Source organism: Lytechinus variegatus, chromosome 3, assembly GCF_018143015.1.
Source record: "Lytechinus variegatus isolate NC3 chromosome 3, Lvar_3.0, whole genome shotgun sequence".
In the NCBI taxonomy this organism is placed as follows: Eukaryota; Metazoa; Echinodermata; class Echinoidea; order Temnopleuroida; family Toxopneustidae; genus Lytechinus; species Lytechinus variegatus.
The window spans coordinates 16,139,861-16,157,841 of record NC_054742.1 but is presented as its reverse complement, the minus strand read 5'-3'; the positions used below and the strand labels follow the sequence as shown (position 1 = coordinate 16,157,841).

At 37.3% G+C, this 17,981-nt stretch overlaps 1 protein-coding gene across 3 annotated transcripts; it reads right to left on the bottom strand.

The window, feature by feature from the left end:
* Positions 1-328: 328 nt before the first annotated feature.
* LOC121410340 (39S ribosomal protein L9, mitochondrial-like) lies at positions 329-16,816 on the bottom strand. 3 transcript variants are annotated; one of them, XM_041602357.1, is made up of 8 exons: positions 16,655-16,816; positions 14,538-14,640; positions 12,560-12,719; positions 7,859-7,983; positions 7,415-7,468; positions 6,822-6,926; positions 5,710-5,793; positions 329-3,019 (listed from the first exon to the last, which is right to left on the bottom strand). In XM_041602357.1, exons 2-8 carry the CDS (start codon positions 14,634-14,636, stop codon positions 2,918-2,920), a joined length of 729 nt encoding a protein of 242 aa, XP_041458291.1. In that variant the 5' UTR covers positions 14,637-14,640; positions 16,655-16,816; the 3' UTR covers positions 329-2,917. The 3 variants fall into 3 exon arrangements, with proteins under 3 accessions (XP_041458291.1, XP_041458292.1, XP_041458294.1); XM_041602358.1 differs by lacking the exon at positions 16,655-16,816 and adding an exon at positions 16,514-16,590; XM_041602360.1 differs by lacking the exon at positions 16,655-16,816 and adding an exon at positions 16,228-16,249.
* Between the last annotated feature and the right edge of the window lie 1,165 nt (positions 16,817-17,981).

Below are 17,981 nucleotides of genomic sequence, written 5' to 3'. Positions count from 1 at the left end.
GATTTTTTTTAGATATATACAAAAATTCATTTAATATGAAACTTTGTTGATTGCACTTGTAGTGGAATTCTCCAAGCTAAGAAGAATCAGAGAAAGATAGAGGGATTGGGGGGAGAAGTTGGCTGGCTCAACCTAACCCAATCTGAACTTAATGTGATATTTCCCCATCAACACATTTCTTATGCATCCATCATGTAAAAGACTGACAAGAATGAAGATCCATACCTGGACTAACAATATTGGTCTTATGCCTTTATTATATTCAAAGTAAAATGTGCTTATCTATTTCACACCTTTTTTCACTGAATTTTATATTTTTCCCTCTGAAAAATTATTATTTCTTTCAACGTTGAAAACGTCTGACTCATTCATTATTCTGGGGTGGCTCAACTTAAATCGCCTTCCCCTAATTATAGACCAAGATTTACACATGGCAGGGATCTGGGCAGACCTAGACATTTTGTAATATTTTAAGTGATTTTAAGCATAATTAATTCACATTAAGAAAACCTATACAGCCTTGTAGATTACATCCCACACTACTATCGTGCCAATTTCCACGGCGTTCGCGCCATCGGCAGCCAAGATCTTGGGGGGGGGAGGGTTGATTCATCCCCACTCCCGGACTCTTAAATTTCCCTTCAAACTTCTCTTCAATTTCAAAGAATTACTACTTGCCCATTCACTAATATCATGAACACAAGCCACAAGTTTTTAACAGTATCCCAATTAGATATGAATGAAGTGTACACATAGATATCTTTTGTCTGGTCACTTTTCCTACTCTCAGTCTTCATTCAGTCTCTCATCCAGACCCTTCTGTGTCTGTCTCTCTTGTCTTTTTTTTGTTATAAGGGTGTCTGTCTCACTTGCCTTTCTTTTATTCCCTTTCATTAATTTTTATTAATTTTTTGAAAGAAATTCACATACACTGTACAACTTCAATGAAATAAATGTGCTGCTTTGAAGAATGTATCGATTGAGAGCATCCCAGAAAAATGAACCAAGAAGTTTTGAAGATCTTTGATCAGAACTTAACAGTTAACCAGTTATAATCAATTCATTGCACATATATGAGCAAGAGTGAGGAAGAGAAGGTACAGTGGTATCTTAATTTCAAAGAGAAAAATATAATACCCAGATAGTTCATTCTCTGCCTGAAAGAGTTAAGTAATGCCATAGCATCAAACATTGTCAAAAAATACCTTTTTAAACAAAGGAAGCTATGTTATTCCTCCAGGAATTTTAGTACATGTCGTATTAAATGTCCCGAGAAAAATATCCATCTGATATTTAGGTATCCTCTCTATCATGTAGAAAGTATGCTGCCCTACTTTGACAAAAAGAAAGTGATAAATTAACCTAAATTTTGTTTTAATGTGCTTGTAATATACATTGATTTTTTTTCCTTCCTGGCAAAATTTCATAGATAAAACACTGATAATGTTTCAGTGTCTATTTAAATAAGAGACAATTTTTGCACTTTTCCAGGAAATTACACTTTTGATACTTTTCCTTTGTCCAATTAGGAAGTATCTATATTGTAATTTGAATTTGTATGCAGCCTGTCTTAAGTGTTCCTGTGACAATCGTGCAGTGCTTTCTACGATAGTCCATGGCTACAAACTATTTTTCACCGCCAAACCTCATTCTTAACAAAATCCTAATGGCCACATGTCAAAAGAGAGCGTGTGAAATTATATGATAATCTTACATTCAAAGTTCATCTCCTTAGGGAGAACATGGAAGATACAAAGGCATTAATCTTGTACATAACAATAATCATGTGTAATGCATCATACTCTAATTTCATAAGTGTGATTGTGAGTAAAAATACCAAGACCTGATTTCAATTTCGGTTGATGGAAATCAAAGTGGTTGAGAACTCATCAGTCCTGGTTAAAATTGACAAATTCTAAACAGCTTAATAAAAGACTTCAAGGACCATATGATTACTGCCTCAACTTTCTCCATACATCTTTCAATATTAGGAGACAATACACACATTTTGTAAGTCTTGAATCTCTTTCCACATTTACATGGAAGATGTAATTTATGCCAAGAAGACCATCAATTGAATTCCTGATGCTCTCACAAGTACAGGGGAAACATGATAAATACATCAAATAATGCTTCTATAGAAACCCATGCCATCAAACTCAAATCTCTGTTATAATTATTCCCTATTTAAAAACTTGCGACGTAAGAGAATAAGAAGTCTCAACTTCCTATTGCTGCATGGCCAGCCTCAGGATCAAGCCTAGGGGCCATTTCATAAAGCTGTTCGTAAGTTAAGAGCGACTTTAAGAACGACTGGTGATCCTTTCTTGTGGTAAATGATGTTCACCATTATGTACTCATTAGTGATTATTTAGCACATAAGGTTCACTAGTCATTCTTAAAGTCACTCTTAACTTACGAACAGCTTTATGAAACACCTACCAGAGCTTAATGACAACAATAACTGTTATGTATGGTAAGAGCATGTCACAGATTTCTGGCTGTGCTAGATAATTCTGAGTGAATTCAATTCTAGTTTTAACAAGAATTTAAGAAACATTTGTATTAAGCATTTCAATGCTTACCCGTTTGTAATTTCAAGCAAAAAAGTAATCTACTTTGGAAAAAAGGAAAATAGGGGAATAGAAATGAGAGCATACATGTACAAGCTGGCAGAGGAGCCTCTCTAGTTTCTCATGTGTGGCCCCTAGCTGTGGTTGAGGGTGTGTGTTGCTCAGGGTCATTTAACAGGTATTTTATAGCTTGCTTGAAGGCTATTTGGTCATATCCCTGACCAAGAAAGAAGCAAGGGATATAAAGGATATGGCTTTCCCAAACAAGGATCTTTGTCAGGTATAATGATTGCATATGGTTAACACAGATTTAAGGGCAATGTTTTTTTTTTCTTGATTCAATATCATTCATCTTCTCGACTCCCTTCTGATTCTTGAGTTCTTCTCCTCTTTGGCAAGAAGTTGATAACCTCCATCTCCACATGAACTGTTTCAATGCCATTGATCTGTGAGGAAATGATACATGATAATACAATGTTGTCAGCAGAATAACAGCATCCATTTTAACATCTAATACCCCCATTACACCAGACGAAGTTCCCGCTACGTTCTTGAAGTTCAGAAGAAACCCTGGGACGTGGTGTCAACTTTGTTTGAATTTCTCGATAGATGTGAAATTGTCACGTGCGTGCTACGTCCGCATCACGTTACTGTGACGTTTATGCTGCGTGTGTGGTGTAGGCCCGTTTCGGGTACACGTGTACACGCACGGTCAAGTCAGTGCACGTGTACTAAATTCCATCACCGTGTACACGGTAACATCTGCATAAAGCTTGCGTGGGACTGCAAAGTCAGTGAACAAACTCACAGTCCACATTAATTCTTAGTTCAAAGACACTGCACATGTTTTAATCACTAATATGTCAATATATTTAAATTAACCTAGAGTGAGTTTACTTCCAAAATCGCCGATTTAATCCACATTTATTCTGGAGACTCAAGTTTTTGTACCACACGAAATTGGTATGCTCCGGTCAGTGCAGGGCCCTAGTTAGCGCCGACGTTCGTTGGATGCGCAATTTGCATACTGTACCGTACACTCAGTGTTTACGACGTGTACACGACCGAAAAACACGCCGTGTACACGTGCATCAAAAATGGACTTTCAAACCGGGCCTAGTGTGGTGTGCCCACTAAGTTCATTCTGCGCGCAGAGCCGGTTCAATCGGTTGCGTCAAAACGGTTCCCGCTACGTTCCGACTACATCCAGCAGATTGCGCGACTTTTTGTACCTTCGTTTATTTGGACGTAGAGCCAACCGAGTTTACGTGGTGGCCGCGTAGTGGCAGTACAGTAGACATGGACAGAGTTGTTGCCACTTTCGTGTGGTGTCCGCTACGTCTATAAAGCTGTTGGTAGGTCTTTACTGCGTCATTACTACGCTTGGTTCAGACGGCGCTTCCACTACGCGGACTTTGGACATGTTCAAAGTCCACGTGGTGGAAAATTTGTCTCCGGAGATCATGAAGGCTATGCCACGTCAATAACAGTTCTCGCTACGCTCTCAGTACGCTGCAGCAGTTCCCACTGCGTCATGGTCATTTTTCTTTGACGTAGCGAGAGCTGCATGGACGTAGCGTTGGTGTAATGGGGGTATAAGAGAAGCTAGGCTGTCAAAATTTTCATGTAACATTTCTAGTACTGCTTAAGAATAACATTTCTAGTACTGCTTTCTGATTATCATATTTACCATTTTTTATGTCTACATATATTCCTTAGTTTTGAAAGACATCCATGGTAAATCTTGTGACACTTTATTGTTTTTTTGTTTTCCTTCAGTAAGTACATGTATTGTTTCCATATCTAGCTCTGGAAATGAAACTGAAAACATGTCTTTTCACAATGATATCAAAGATAAAATATTGATTTTGAATAATAACTTGAACTATCACTGAAGGTGATACCTGCGCCCTATGCCATTACAATAAATATGTCTTGCCATCTTTACCCCAAAACCTGTGTGAGCAAACAGAATATCATGAGAATTGGTTGAAAACGGATCAAGTAGTTTGAACCAATAGATTTTCACCTAATGTGGGGCATATGTTGTTACCATGGCAACACTATTTCCGACACACAAAATATGTGTCTCGCACCCTTTACATCAAAATCAACATGAAAATTAGTTGAAAAATGATGATGCAAATAAAACTGAAAGTTTTTTACCCAATTTTTGCAATATCATACATTGTTACAATGTCAACACAATTTCTAGTACACACAAAAAATATGTCTTTACATCAATACCAATGTGTGAGCCAAATTTCATGAGAATTGGTTAAAAACAGAGGAAGTAGTTTTAACTGCAATATTTCTACCTCATTTTTGCCAAAATATACCGTTACCATGGCAAGAAAATTGTCGACACATACAAAAAATGTATCTTACAATATGTGTTCCAAGTAGCATGAGAATTGGTTACAAACTAAGGAAGTGATTCAATGTGCACAATTTGCAACAGATTCCTATATACCCCCTTCAAACTTTGTTTGGCAGGGGCATAAATATTGCTATTAAATCTAGAAGAACGGGGGGGGGGGGTAATTTCACAAAGATTGAGGTATGCCTTAAGCCGAAATTAATTGTTGACACGCACATGATATGCAGGGCACAATCTGACTGATGGAGTGCGCGTCCTGTGCGCATTATCTGACCAATGTGGTGATGTCTGCTAACCGGTACGCAACTGGGAATTTAATTGCGACTCTAAAGCCCGTCTCACACTATGCAATTCGTTGCGATCCGAATTTTAAATTAATCGTGATAACATTTGATATGGATGTTCCAACTAATAAAATATTACAGATCAGAGTTCAGAACTATTGAAATAAAAAATTCAATCCATTAGACACTCCCTGAATGAATAAAAACAAATTCAATTCAAAAGTGTAATGACGTCATCAGCTGCGACTTGAAGCCGGACTTTACTCTGACCATATAGCTTGCAACAAAGTAAAAAATATGATTTTAGTTTTCCTAACAATATGCCAAACTTTAAATGAAATAATTTTACTTCTTGGAACTTTCATACTTGCAAAATGTGATTTATTGAAAAATTGTATCGCATAGTGTGAGAAGGGCCTAATTCACACTTTTGTGAAACACCCTCCAGAACTCATGTGTTTAGAGTACTTACAGTAACTTCCAATGGATATGTGCCACATTTGGTAATGGTTTCATCTGGTAGTTTCAGAGCATGTTCAGCCACAACAACACCAAGCTATAAGGATAACAAGACAATTACATGTTTTCCTAGATAGCTGTAAATGATAAAACCTACAAAGCTCAAATTAAAATCCAAATATAATTTTTTTCTCTTATCTGGCACATTGGCCCAATCCTTAGATCACATAAAAAACATTATCACCCGTATCAGACATCTGAGCTGGTCATTTACAAAACCGTATTGCCCTACATTTTCTGAATATCGGGAAGGGTAGGTATATTGTTTGTATTTTCCTCGGTCTCAATGCGCGTATTTACTTTGCATGCAGAGACGAAGCAAAATATACCTTTGTATTTTCCCTGGTCTCACATCCGGGCATTTGTGGATGCTTCATAATGATCCGCCCACCAACAATATACGTCATAATAAAGACAACGCTGAATCCGAGCGCTTGCAAGTACGTAATAATGGTTAAGTGCAGAACTCTATTTTTAAAAGAAATATCCCCATTATCATGATTTTTGCTCTAGATATCTGATTTGGATGACAATATAAAATATTGACTGGCTCTTCTTTCAGGGAACATCAAATATATTGCTCTTAAATGACCCATATTGCCCTCGTCTAAAGACTCGGGCCAATATGATTCATTTGCTGGCAATATATTTGATGTTCCCCTCAAGGCCAGTCAATATTATATAATTATTTTATATTTTAAATATTTGACATAAGAATATCACTTGTGTATGACCCGTCAACAGCAAATTATCATTAATATTAGGTAATGTTACAAGGAACTGTTCACCGAACTCTTCAAAATCATGTGTGAAATATACATTTTCCTAGTTGGCAAAATCTGGGTATGCTTGCCTAGATGCATCTGCTGTGTCTACCCTCTGGCATGGTATTTTGCTGGTGATAAACACAGTAGGCATATACAAGTTTTTTTTTATCACTTGTCCTGTCAGGCAAGTGAATTTGAGAAATGCTTGCACATCCTTTTCACTGCCCTGGGCAAGTGATTTTGTGAAGCCCTACATGTGTCTGACATGTTTATTCAAGGGAGTAGGATGGATGCTTACTCTATGTCTGAAGGCATGAATCACATGATCCTTAGTAACTTCTGTCCATTCAGAGTCTGCATGCATTCTGACTTCTAACATGTTCTTCTGTAGGTGCTTGATTGTCTTTAAATGAGAAATACACAACACATACAAAAATACATGTACTGAATAAACACAGAATGTCAGTCATCTTTTATGCATTAACCCTTGATATACTAGATTATTTATTGCATGTCAATATGGAATGAATACATTCATTAATTTTGCCAATTTTGTGCATAGTTATCTATTCTTTTCTTTCAAAAACCACTTTGTCTAGTATTTCAAATTATTTGAATCTCCACTCACACCAAAGCAATCACATTTGTAATTGTAAAGTCTTGTACCAACTTGACCAACATGCATCTAGAACATCCAACACCACCTTAGTCCACAAGACAAAGCACTCGTTTTACCTGAATCAATTTTGTGGGAGACTTGCAATGAAGCAAACTAACTGATCACATAAAGGAATTAATTTTTGCTCCATATTGCATCTTCATGTATGAAAGGGTCTGCTTATCTCTAACATTAGCAAATGGGGATATGAATGCTTTATATGTTCTAATTACCTTCATTGCCATTGGAGATAATCTTCCTTCATCTGTTGACTCTTCCTTCTCTTTCTGTATCAAATTTACAATGCAAAAACAAGATTACTTGATGTTATATCAAACTTCATCATTCTCATTTTCACCAAAATAAATGTCCCTGCTTTTATTTCAATACTGCAACAGCTTTGTTACCACTATAAGATGAAAGACAATTCAATGAAGTAACATATAAATTGATAACCTTAAAACCCCACAAGTAACAAAGTTTTTAATCACCCAACTATTACTGCTAATATTGTTTATGTATAAAGTTCTTTAATCTCTTAGTATAACCTATTTCATACATGTAATCCAAACATGTGCTAATACATAATTAGAATATATTACTTGTATCACAACATAACAACAAGAATTGAAAAACATTTATTCCTTGGTGAGGTTTTGTTTTTGTATTCAACTTGCCTTCATTGTCATTGCAAATTCTTGAATGTTTTCTGGGGAAGCATAGACTGCAGCACCTGATGGTATTAGTTTGTTTCTACCTATTCTCTTGTCAACCATTACCACTTCTCCTCGGTTACCTATCTCTGCAATGGGAAGATGGAATTAGAAAGCAATCAGGTTACAACAAAGGGTAGTGAATATCAAAATGAGACAACAGATTTATAAGTTCTTTACTGAAGAAAAACCAATTAAATTTAATCATTAATTTCTCCTTTGTTCATTATAACAGAATTCGGCAACCTCTGAGAGGCACTCTGTAGAAATTTAAACAGAAGCAATTCTGGAAATGTAAACCTGTCTTATCATTCTAGCAACAAGAACAAGAGTGTCGCTAAGGCGAGCACATAATACGCTCACCTGTAACACAGAAAATGGAGTTATTGGTCAAGCAAGAAAATTGGAAGGTGGCAACTTCACCTTTGACCTTCTGACCTCAAAATTAATAGAATTCCTGTGATCTATGCAAGTATCATACACACCAAATTATATGAGCCTAGGTTAAGTTCAACTAAAGTTATCGCAGTGCAATAGGTTTCATGGTACACCATGTACTTGCTCATATGCACGATCACTGGATCCTTTGGGATGAGAGTAGACTGGTCACCCGTGTCCCCTACTGGTATCAGCAGAGAGTCAGAGAAGCGTTGGAGATTGAGGAACATAACACTGTTCCTCAAGACAGCAGCCTCCAACTTAGCAACATCTGGCTTACCGTTCTAGACAAAGAGGCTAATTTGCCTAATTAGCCTACCGAAACTTTCTACACATGTGTGAGCATTGCAGTGCACGACGAAAGTGGTGACTTTTGTCATTCATGCTAATCCTAGCGGGAATGACAACTGACGGCAATTCCGGTCGTCGCTGGTTTTGCGCGCCCAATTTTGTGTGTTGTCACCCACGTCCGCACATGTGGATGTCATGTGACTTTTCTAGCCAATCAGACACATGTACATTGCGAGATACCGTGCAGACGGCACTTCGACAGAGTATATAGATAAGGCCTGCTTTTACAAACTTTGCTTATTCTCCTGAGGACGACAAGAACACACTTGTCGAAACGTTGAGATTGGGTGGTCCTTTTCAGGACCAACACTTGCCCAAGAAAGATACATGGTGTACCGTGAAACCTACTATACTATTCTTCTTCGCCATGGAAACTTTCAGAAGTTATATCGTTCCAGAAGACTACAGCGGAACAAGATCAAAGAAGCCAGATTTGTCAACCACCTCACCTTTCTCAAAAGGTGCAGGTATTCAGGGGTTATCCCCCGCGGATTGGTACTCCATGCACCTGTCCGTTCCAGACGAGCGGAGCAGGTTCGTAGACATGCTTCTGAGATTCTCATCAGAGAGAGGATCAGATACGTCCATAACCAGCTCAGACAACTTCAACCTTGTGTTGAAACATCAGAAGAATACCTTAAGTCAAAGCCCTCGAGCAATGATTGGGGTAAAATCAATCGTCTCATCAAATCTTCTAGCCACTTTGTTTTCTAGACAACTCAGTCCAAACAAGTGAGGAAGTTTGAGAAACTGATCCGTCCTTCCCGTTTCAACAAACACCAGCCGAAACACTACCGCCAGCCGAGACACAACCGCCAGCCTAGACGCAACTTGCATCCTAGCAAAACTGTTGTCAACCTCAGTCAATGTCAGTTGTATGAGAACGAACATAAGGTTAAGCAAGTTCACCGAAAAGAAATCATCCAGAAGATTGAACCTAGCCTCAGAAATCTTACTTGGTCTCAATCAAACACATTTCGTATCCAAATCTCACAAGTACTGACTTCGGTTAACCAACCTCGGCCCAACCTCACCAAAGCCGAGAAGTCAGGCCTTGCTAGTCTCCGAGAAGATAATTCCATTCATATTCTCAAGGCAGACAAGGGTAATGCTACTGTTGTGATGGACAGATTGGATTATGAGACCAAGGTTCAAAGACTACTGGATTCGGGGACCTATAGGAAACTTCCTAGAGACCCCACACCGGCCATCGAACGTAGGGTTAACGATAAGCTCCTCTCTCTCCAGAGGAAGGATGTCTTATCTAGACCCCTTTACCAACAACTCCGGAGCTCGTCTGGTCTATGTCCAATAATCTCTGGGCAACCGAAGATTAATAAACCAGACACTCCACTCAGACCTATTGTGTCTACTAGAGGATCTCCCACGTACGCCCTGGCTCAACATTTGACTAGCATCTTACAGCTTCTTGTTGGTCACGGCGTACATCACGTGAGAAACTCTAAACATTTCGTTGAGCAGATCTGTCAGACGACCATCTCTAACAATGACCTCCTCATCAGAGATCAGCTTTGATGTTGAGCCACTTTTCACAAGTGTACCAGTGTACAAGGATGCTTGCGCCATCATCCTTGAGAGATTGAAATTTGACAGAACTCTCCGACAGGACACAGTTGTCTCCTCTAGAGATCCATGACCTGCTTGAGATGTGCCTCAAATCCACCTCTTTCAGATGGAGAGACACATTCTACAGGCAAACGGAGGGGGCTGCCATGGGGGTCTCCCCTGTCCCCAGTAGTAGCAAACATGTTCATGGAACACTTCGAGGCAACGGCTCTCCAGTCAGCAACCCACAAACCCAAAGTGTGTCTTAGATATGTGGACGACACTTTCATGGTTTGGCAACACGGAGCTGAGGAAACTAGCAATTTCTTACAGCACCTAAACTCTCAACACGAGTGAATCAAGTTCACCATGAAAATGGAGAATGAGGGGTCTATCCCCTTTCTTGATACAAAGATTACGAGGACAGCACAGGGAGATATTTCATATGTTGTTTTATAAGAATAAAATTAAGAAGTGACTGATATAGGTTTATATAATTCGGGCCCCGTCCCCTACGCCACTGGATGTCATGTGACTTTTCTAGCCAATCAGACACATGTACCCTGCGAGATACCATGCAGACGGCACTTCGACAGAGTATACAAGGCCTGATTTTACAAACCTTTGCTCATTCTCCTGAGGACGACAAGAACACACTTGTCGAAATATCGAGATTGGGTGGTCCTTTTCAGGACCAACACTTGCCAAAGAAAGATACATGGTGTACCGTGAAACCTACTATACTATTCTTCTTCGCCACGTAACCCTTCAGAAGTTATATTAAGTTATCGCATTAACAAGGACTTCAGAAAGGTAAGATGAAAACATGTCAGTGTGACCTTGACCTATGGACCTCAAAATCAATACGCCTCCTGGGAACCATGCTGGTATCATACACACCAAATTACATTTGCCGAGGCTAAGTTAAACTGAAGTTATCGCGTTTACAAGGAAAAGTTAACGGACAGACACCAAGCGTGATACCATAATACATCCTTAGGACGGGTGTATAAAAATTCCAACAAATTTTTTTTTGTTAATTCAATAACAATGAAAGATGCCGCAATAACAAAAATACCTGCTACTTGCTATGCAGACCCCACTGTCAAACCTGTGAAATATTCAATTTGGAAATGTTGGTTAGTAAAGGCCTGGTCCCACTGGCCGACGGACACAAAACGTATTCATAATGGATACAGTGGCCAAGCAAAATTTCGTGGTTGCTCCATCCGCTCCAGACAATGGACAAAATGGGTGAACAATTTAATCACAGTGGACGGATGCTCAGTGGATATTATATCTGGAGCGTATGAAACATGTATGCAAAGAGTACACGACGGATACATAACATTTTCAAATGGATGGCAAGATTGTTTTCCCTATTCCATCTTCTCTGCATCCATACGTGCAGTGGGACCTAGCCTTAAGACTTTAATGAAATTCCTCAAAATTTCCTCTGATAGCACAAACCCCATATCACAAGCATACAATGTGGATAGTATGAAGTGTATCTGAGGAAGCACATCAAATCTATTCAATGATACCATTCTCCTTAAAGAAAGAATATTTCATGGCAACTCGGTTTCAAGTGCACAGTAAGAGGTGAAAATGATGCATCCATAATGCACAGCTGGAACATGACTTGCATCACACATACCAGTATTTGCTAATAGATTAGTTGCATCCTTGAACCTGTTTTTATATTTTTCAAAAAACTTCATATTCTTAATGTCAAAATGTATATAACTCCACAACTACAATTTGGGTATTTTCATGTATTTGATTCTAGCTTTGTAAGACACAAAAGCATTCATATTCATGATACATGAATCAGATAAGATTATCAAGTCAATCATGGTCATACCTCCTTTTTAGATCGATTGAAACATGTAGAGGGCCACTTCTCTGAAATAACATACCAGGTAACATTAAAAACAATAGAACTCATTAAACTCTCTTAAATTTATGGAAGTTGAGGACTATTTACTGCTAAACAAAATACAGATACATAATTTTTGTTTTCTTCTTTTCCCAATTCTTTTAAAATCAATCTCTAACCAATTCTAAAAATCTCTGAATGTATTTATTATGTTAAGTCTTATCTTAATGTTAATTGGGATCATGTGAATTATTTTCAAATTTTTTCATGATCTCTTCTCATTTCCATTGTATGTTTTTTTTTATAAAATTGTTTGTTTTCTTGATAATGTTCTTTGTTATGCTTTGTATATTTTTATCTTTGTAATATGTAAACTATTCAATTCAATTGAATATATATATAAAAAAAAATCATTATTTCCTTTAACTTACTTGGTACATCATCTTTGAGAATAAGTTTAAGCTTTTGCCTTGGTCGATGCGTTGTATCCTCTTCTAAGATATAAACCTTATGGCTCTTCTTCGGTCTAGTGTATTTCTTTCCAAGTTTAGGAATAGGTGGTGGAAAAAGACGGCGCACTATAACTACAGTCTGAAAAAAATCCATACAAGTCACATGAATAACATATATACAATAAACCTAGTTGCATTGAACACCCTGGGAGATCAAAATAATGTGTAAATATAACAATTTGGTTAATCAAAAATACAAGCATTTCAACCGCATTAATCCAGACAACTCTATTAATCTCCCAACGAAAATACAGCTATACAGAAAAGGCCATCATTGTTTATTTCACTACATAGAGATATTACAATTATCCAAAATAATCTACAGCTCCAAAGAAATAAATACTTTACATCACTAGACCCCTCTATCCAATAATTTGCCATTGAAATGGCTCCTGCTTCTGTAGGCAGTACATGTAGGTCAAATCATTTACAAGAATCTTATTCTAACAAGATGCGAGCACATAAAATTCCCGCCTTTAACACAGAAAATGACTTATTGGTCAAGCAAGAAAAGTGGAAAGTGGCAACTTTTCCTTTGACCTTCTGACCCCAAAATCAATAGAATACCTGGGGCCCGTTTCTCAACACCTGGACAAGTTAGTCATATCTTTATCCACAAACCACAGAGTTAGTTCCAATCTTACTAAACCTGTTTCACGAAAGGCTTCCTAACTAAAATACCTTGATATTGATATTATCGGTAAAAAGAGCAGACGAGATGTAGCCTTAGTTACAAAATAGCATAATTTTCAAAAATAAAAATTATGACAAAATTACAAATATTGTGATGAATTGGGAATTACATCTTTTAAAAATAATAGCACGGGTAAATTATGCATCATACATACTTAGACCATGAAGACTGGGGCATTCAACTGCTGAAAAATAGAATTATGAATAATTTATTTCATGACTAAAAAATCACATGTGGACGTTGAGATGGGTACCCCGGGATATCCAATTTTAATAGTTTACGAAAGTAAACCATAACGGTTTTATTTGTAAAATTATGATAATCATACCATGTTTTACAATTCCAAACATCATCAAAATATAGTTTAACATTTTTTTTTATAAATCTTTGATACCAATCTTACGATTTGACAAATTCTATGCATAAATTAGAGATTAGAATTTATCCAAATGTCAATAGGGTCTGAAAACTACAAATACAAGTCCAGTTATGGATGGCCTGACATGGTAGAATTTTCATCGATTAAATTATTTTACTATTTCAAAATGAATGGTTTTGTGGCGTTTTACCAACAGTTTTCATAGTTACTTTGTATTACAGTGATCATTGAATGCATTATCCCACTTGTTTTGGGATGTAATTTCAACCTCTATGATTGATTACGTAAGATTATAATTTTCAAATTTATCGGCACTTTTGCATGTCATACATGTAGTCTACCTACGTGATGCCACTACGTCATTAAGAAGTTATGACAGGTTCGGAGGTGTCATAAATATTTAGTGAGGTTGTTGTACCCGATGAAAACATTTCGTGAAACAGTTAGCAGACAAGTAGCCCACTATCTCCGATTTAGTCAAGAAGTTAGACTTATGACGGTGTTGAGAAACGGGCCCCTGGGATCTAAGCTAGTTATGATACACCCAAAATTATATGAGCCTAGGTAAAGTTAAACTAAAGTTATCGCGTTAACAAGGACTTCAGAAGGTAAGATGAAAACATGTCACTGTAATCTTGACCTCTGACCTTTTGACCTCAAAATCAATAGGCTTCCTGGAATCCATGCTAGAATCATACACACCAAATTATATGAGCCTAGGTTGAGTTAAACTGAAGTTATCGCATTTACAAAGTTGACGGACAGACGGACATGGAGTGTGATACCATAATACGTCCCATATAAAATTTATTTAAAAAACTTACTCTTAGTTGCTGCCATTGTATTGCTGCTGTGCCCCTAAAACCAGAAACCATAAACTGACTGGATCGAGTCAATAATGACTGACAGATTGAAGAAAACATGACACTGGGAGGAAGGAAAAGAAAGGCAATATAAAATTATATAAACATTGACAGGTTTTGCTATTTCATTTCAAATACTATTACCGGTACATGTATATCTATTCCAGTTGCTGGCTCTAAACCTGGAATTCCTCTTCTAGTATTATAAGAAACTCTCCCATTCTTATAGGTCATTGAAAATACACCTTTTCTAAAAAAATTTCTTACGCTATTCCTTTGTGTGCAGGGTTGGCGTGTTTTAAACAGTGTGTTAACAAGGACTTCAGAAGGTAAGATGAAAACATGTCACTGTAATCTTGACCTGTGACCTTTTGACCTCAAAATCAATAGGCTTCCTGGAATCCATGCTAGAATCATACACACCAAATTATTAAACAGTGCGTTTTAAAACATGTTTAAACACACGTTTTAAAACACCTGTTTTTTTTTTAAACGTGCTTTAAAAACACAACATAGATTAAGTCTGGTGAATTCACATGGATGCAATTTCAGATGAACATTTTTTTGTATAATTTAGAAGTGTAATATTTTCTTGTAACTAACTAAAACTCTTTCTCAACATCACTCCTGTTCTCCTCTTTATCTTTCCCCCTTTATTCTCTCCTTCTCCATCGCTTCGTCATATTCCTAACCTCCCTTTTCAATAAATGTACATCTACATGTATCCATAGGCATAGGAATATCATTTTAACAAACATATCTAAGTGTTGTGCTCACTTTTCGGAGAGGGAAAGAAACACTAATATTTAAAATATTGTATTTGCATTGCATACATTTGGATCGAGCGATCTACACATTGGTCTGGTAAGGAACAGTTATTTTTTAACATTTTAATTGACTAATTTTTTTAAACCTACCTACGCATTAGGCATAGGAAGGTATAGAGATTAATAAAATCATGACCATTTACGTGATTTTTAATAAAAATGGTGGATTTCCTAGGGAAATCCATCAGTTTTTACATGTGTCTCATATGCATATGGAGGGGATTCAAGACTCCAAATCCAATGAAGTAGGATGGGGGTGTGTGTATTTGAGTTTTGTCAGACGTGTATCAATCAGATATGATTATTTACGTCTGGGACCGACCTCTAACGTCACCATCCGAAAGACGTGACCAGGGCTCGAACCTCTGCATCAATTTGTAACTTCCCAACAGCTTGGATTACAGCAATACAGGTGCACACCACAACGCCCAGTTAGGATGGGGGGTCGGGTGTCCGGACACTTTTATTTTTTAAGCCTTTTTTGTCTTTGGATTACACTAAAAATACGAATTCACTAGTCATTTTGTTCTCTATTATTTCCTAACACATACTAAAAATTGATGAAACTTTGCTTGTAATTTTTTCCAAATGACTTTCTAATAAAACATTGATCGTCCGGACACACAACCTGTCCAGACACAACAACTGGGTATAGGCCCTAGGCCTATGTCAAAGTTTTTTAAAAAAGACATCATCAATCATTCATGGTCATGGAGTCCTCAAGTCCCCTATCATGCCTAGGCTATAGCTATCGACTCCGAGGTCCATACATGTTAATGTTTAGAAATTGGACCTCATTCTTGAAGTAAAAAAATGGTACCTACTTTTTTTAGGAGTGATCTCGACACCCCGGCCTCAGCCCTCTCCTCTCAGTCTCACTAGGCCTAATTTTAATCATAATTCAATTATTATCACTGATCAGTACACTTTTTCTTTCCCCGCCCCCCCCCCCCCCCTCTCTCCCCACATACATGACATAGGTCATAGCTCCTCCTTCTCTCTCTTATCTCGCCTAGCTAGTAATACTAGTACTGGGCCAAGTTTTTGCATAGGGCCTGCCCTAACCTGGGCTTGCCTTATCTGAATACCCAACATCACTCCATTCCTTACGTGCATCGCTATACGTGGGCCTCAGCAAACAATCATGACAATGTGGCCTTTGTGGGTATTTTTATTATGGTAGACAAAAAATAACCAGTTTGGACTGAAATTGTGAACAAAATAAGTGACAAAAATATTCTGAAACCGTACCGTATTATTCCCGATATATCATAAACGGAAAAAACATCCACCGCTGATTAATAGAATCTCTGGGAAAGATTTGACAAAGGTTTTTATCAAAAAATGGTGATCAACGGGAAGAGTGTAATGATCAATGGCGATCGAGCGTTAGCCGCCGTCACAGCGAATATTTTTTCCGTACATGGAAACGCTATGGCACATGAATTATTCATAAGTTGAGCTAAAAACTGGGGGGGGGGGGCTTACATTAACGAGTGGATACCATGCGCGACCAAAAAAAAACCACGTAAAAAGGATGTCTTTTTCACGATAGGGCACGTTACGTACGAAACGTGATTAGGGTATCAAAAACACAAAAATAATGAAAAAAGGGTATCTATATTTCGCTAGGAAAGTTACGTGTTTTGGGTCAAATTTGTGGGGATGATAAAACAATAGAGGATGTCCTTTTTACCCCATAGGCATAGCAACACTACGTGTTTAGAGTCCGATTTGCGCGAGGCTTAAAAGGTGGCGTCGTACTAAACCAAATGGGCAATTCCTTAGGTTGGTGGACATGAGCTTAAAAATTAAAATTCAATATTTTCTTGAATTTTTTAATATTTTAAGTCCTTCATGCATGATAGTTTCAGGAATAAGAAATAAAAAGTTTATTTTCATATGTATACTTTGGAAAAAATGGTCAAAAGCCTTGTCTCTTCCATTCTGTACCAATTAAAATACAAGAAAAATAGTGAAAAAGGAAATATGCCTTATTACTATTTTGTTATTGCAACAACATACCACTTTATATATTTCTGAAGTTTAGAAGAGTCAAATTACTTAAAATACACAACAGCTTTTCAAGTAAATTTGTAGTACTCATTCAAAAATGAATATTGCAACCTGCTCAGGTGATGTAACGTGAGTAACCGAAAAAAAATGACTTTGTTTTCTGAGAGAAAAATTCTTCACAGTTAAATGGTGGGATTTTTAATTCTCTTCCTTCAAACAATGTTTGACACAGTGATGACTTTCAAAATCATTAAAAAGTACAATTTTTGATAAAAATGATGAAGAAAAACTGTAACGTGAGTAACTTTGTAACGTGAGTAACCATCATGTAATGTGAGTAACCAGTAAAAATTATGCAGTTAGGTAACATTTTCTGTGGGATGTCAAGTTTTAAGTCTCATGGTGAGTTGTAAAGTTATTTTTAATTAATTAAAAGCAAAATGAGGGTACACCTCTTTGATGTGACTCTTTGTTCATCAAAATATCCGTGGTCATACAATCACACAAAAAATTGAATATTAGTAGAAGTATTCACAATGCGAGAGTGCATTAGTAAGACTTG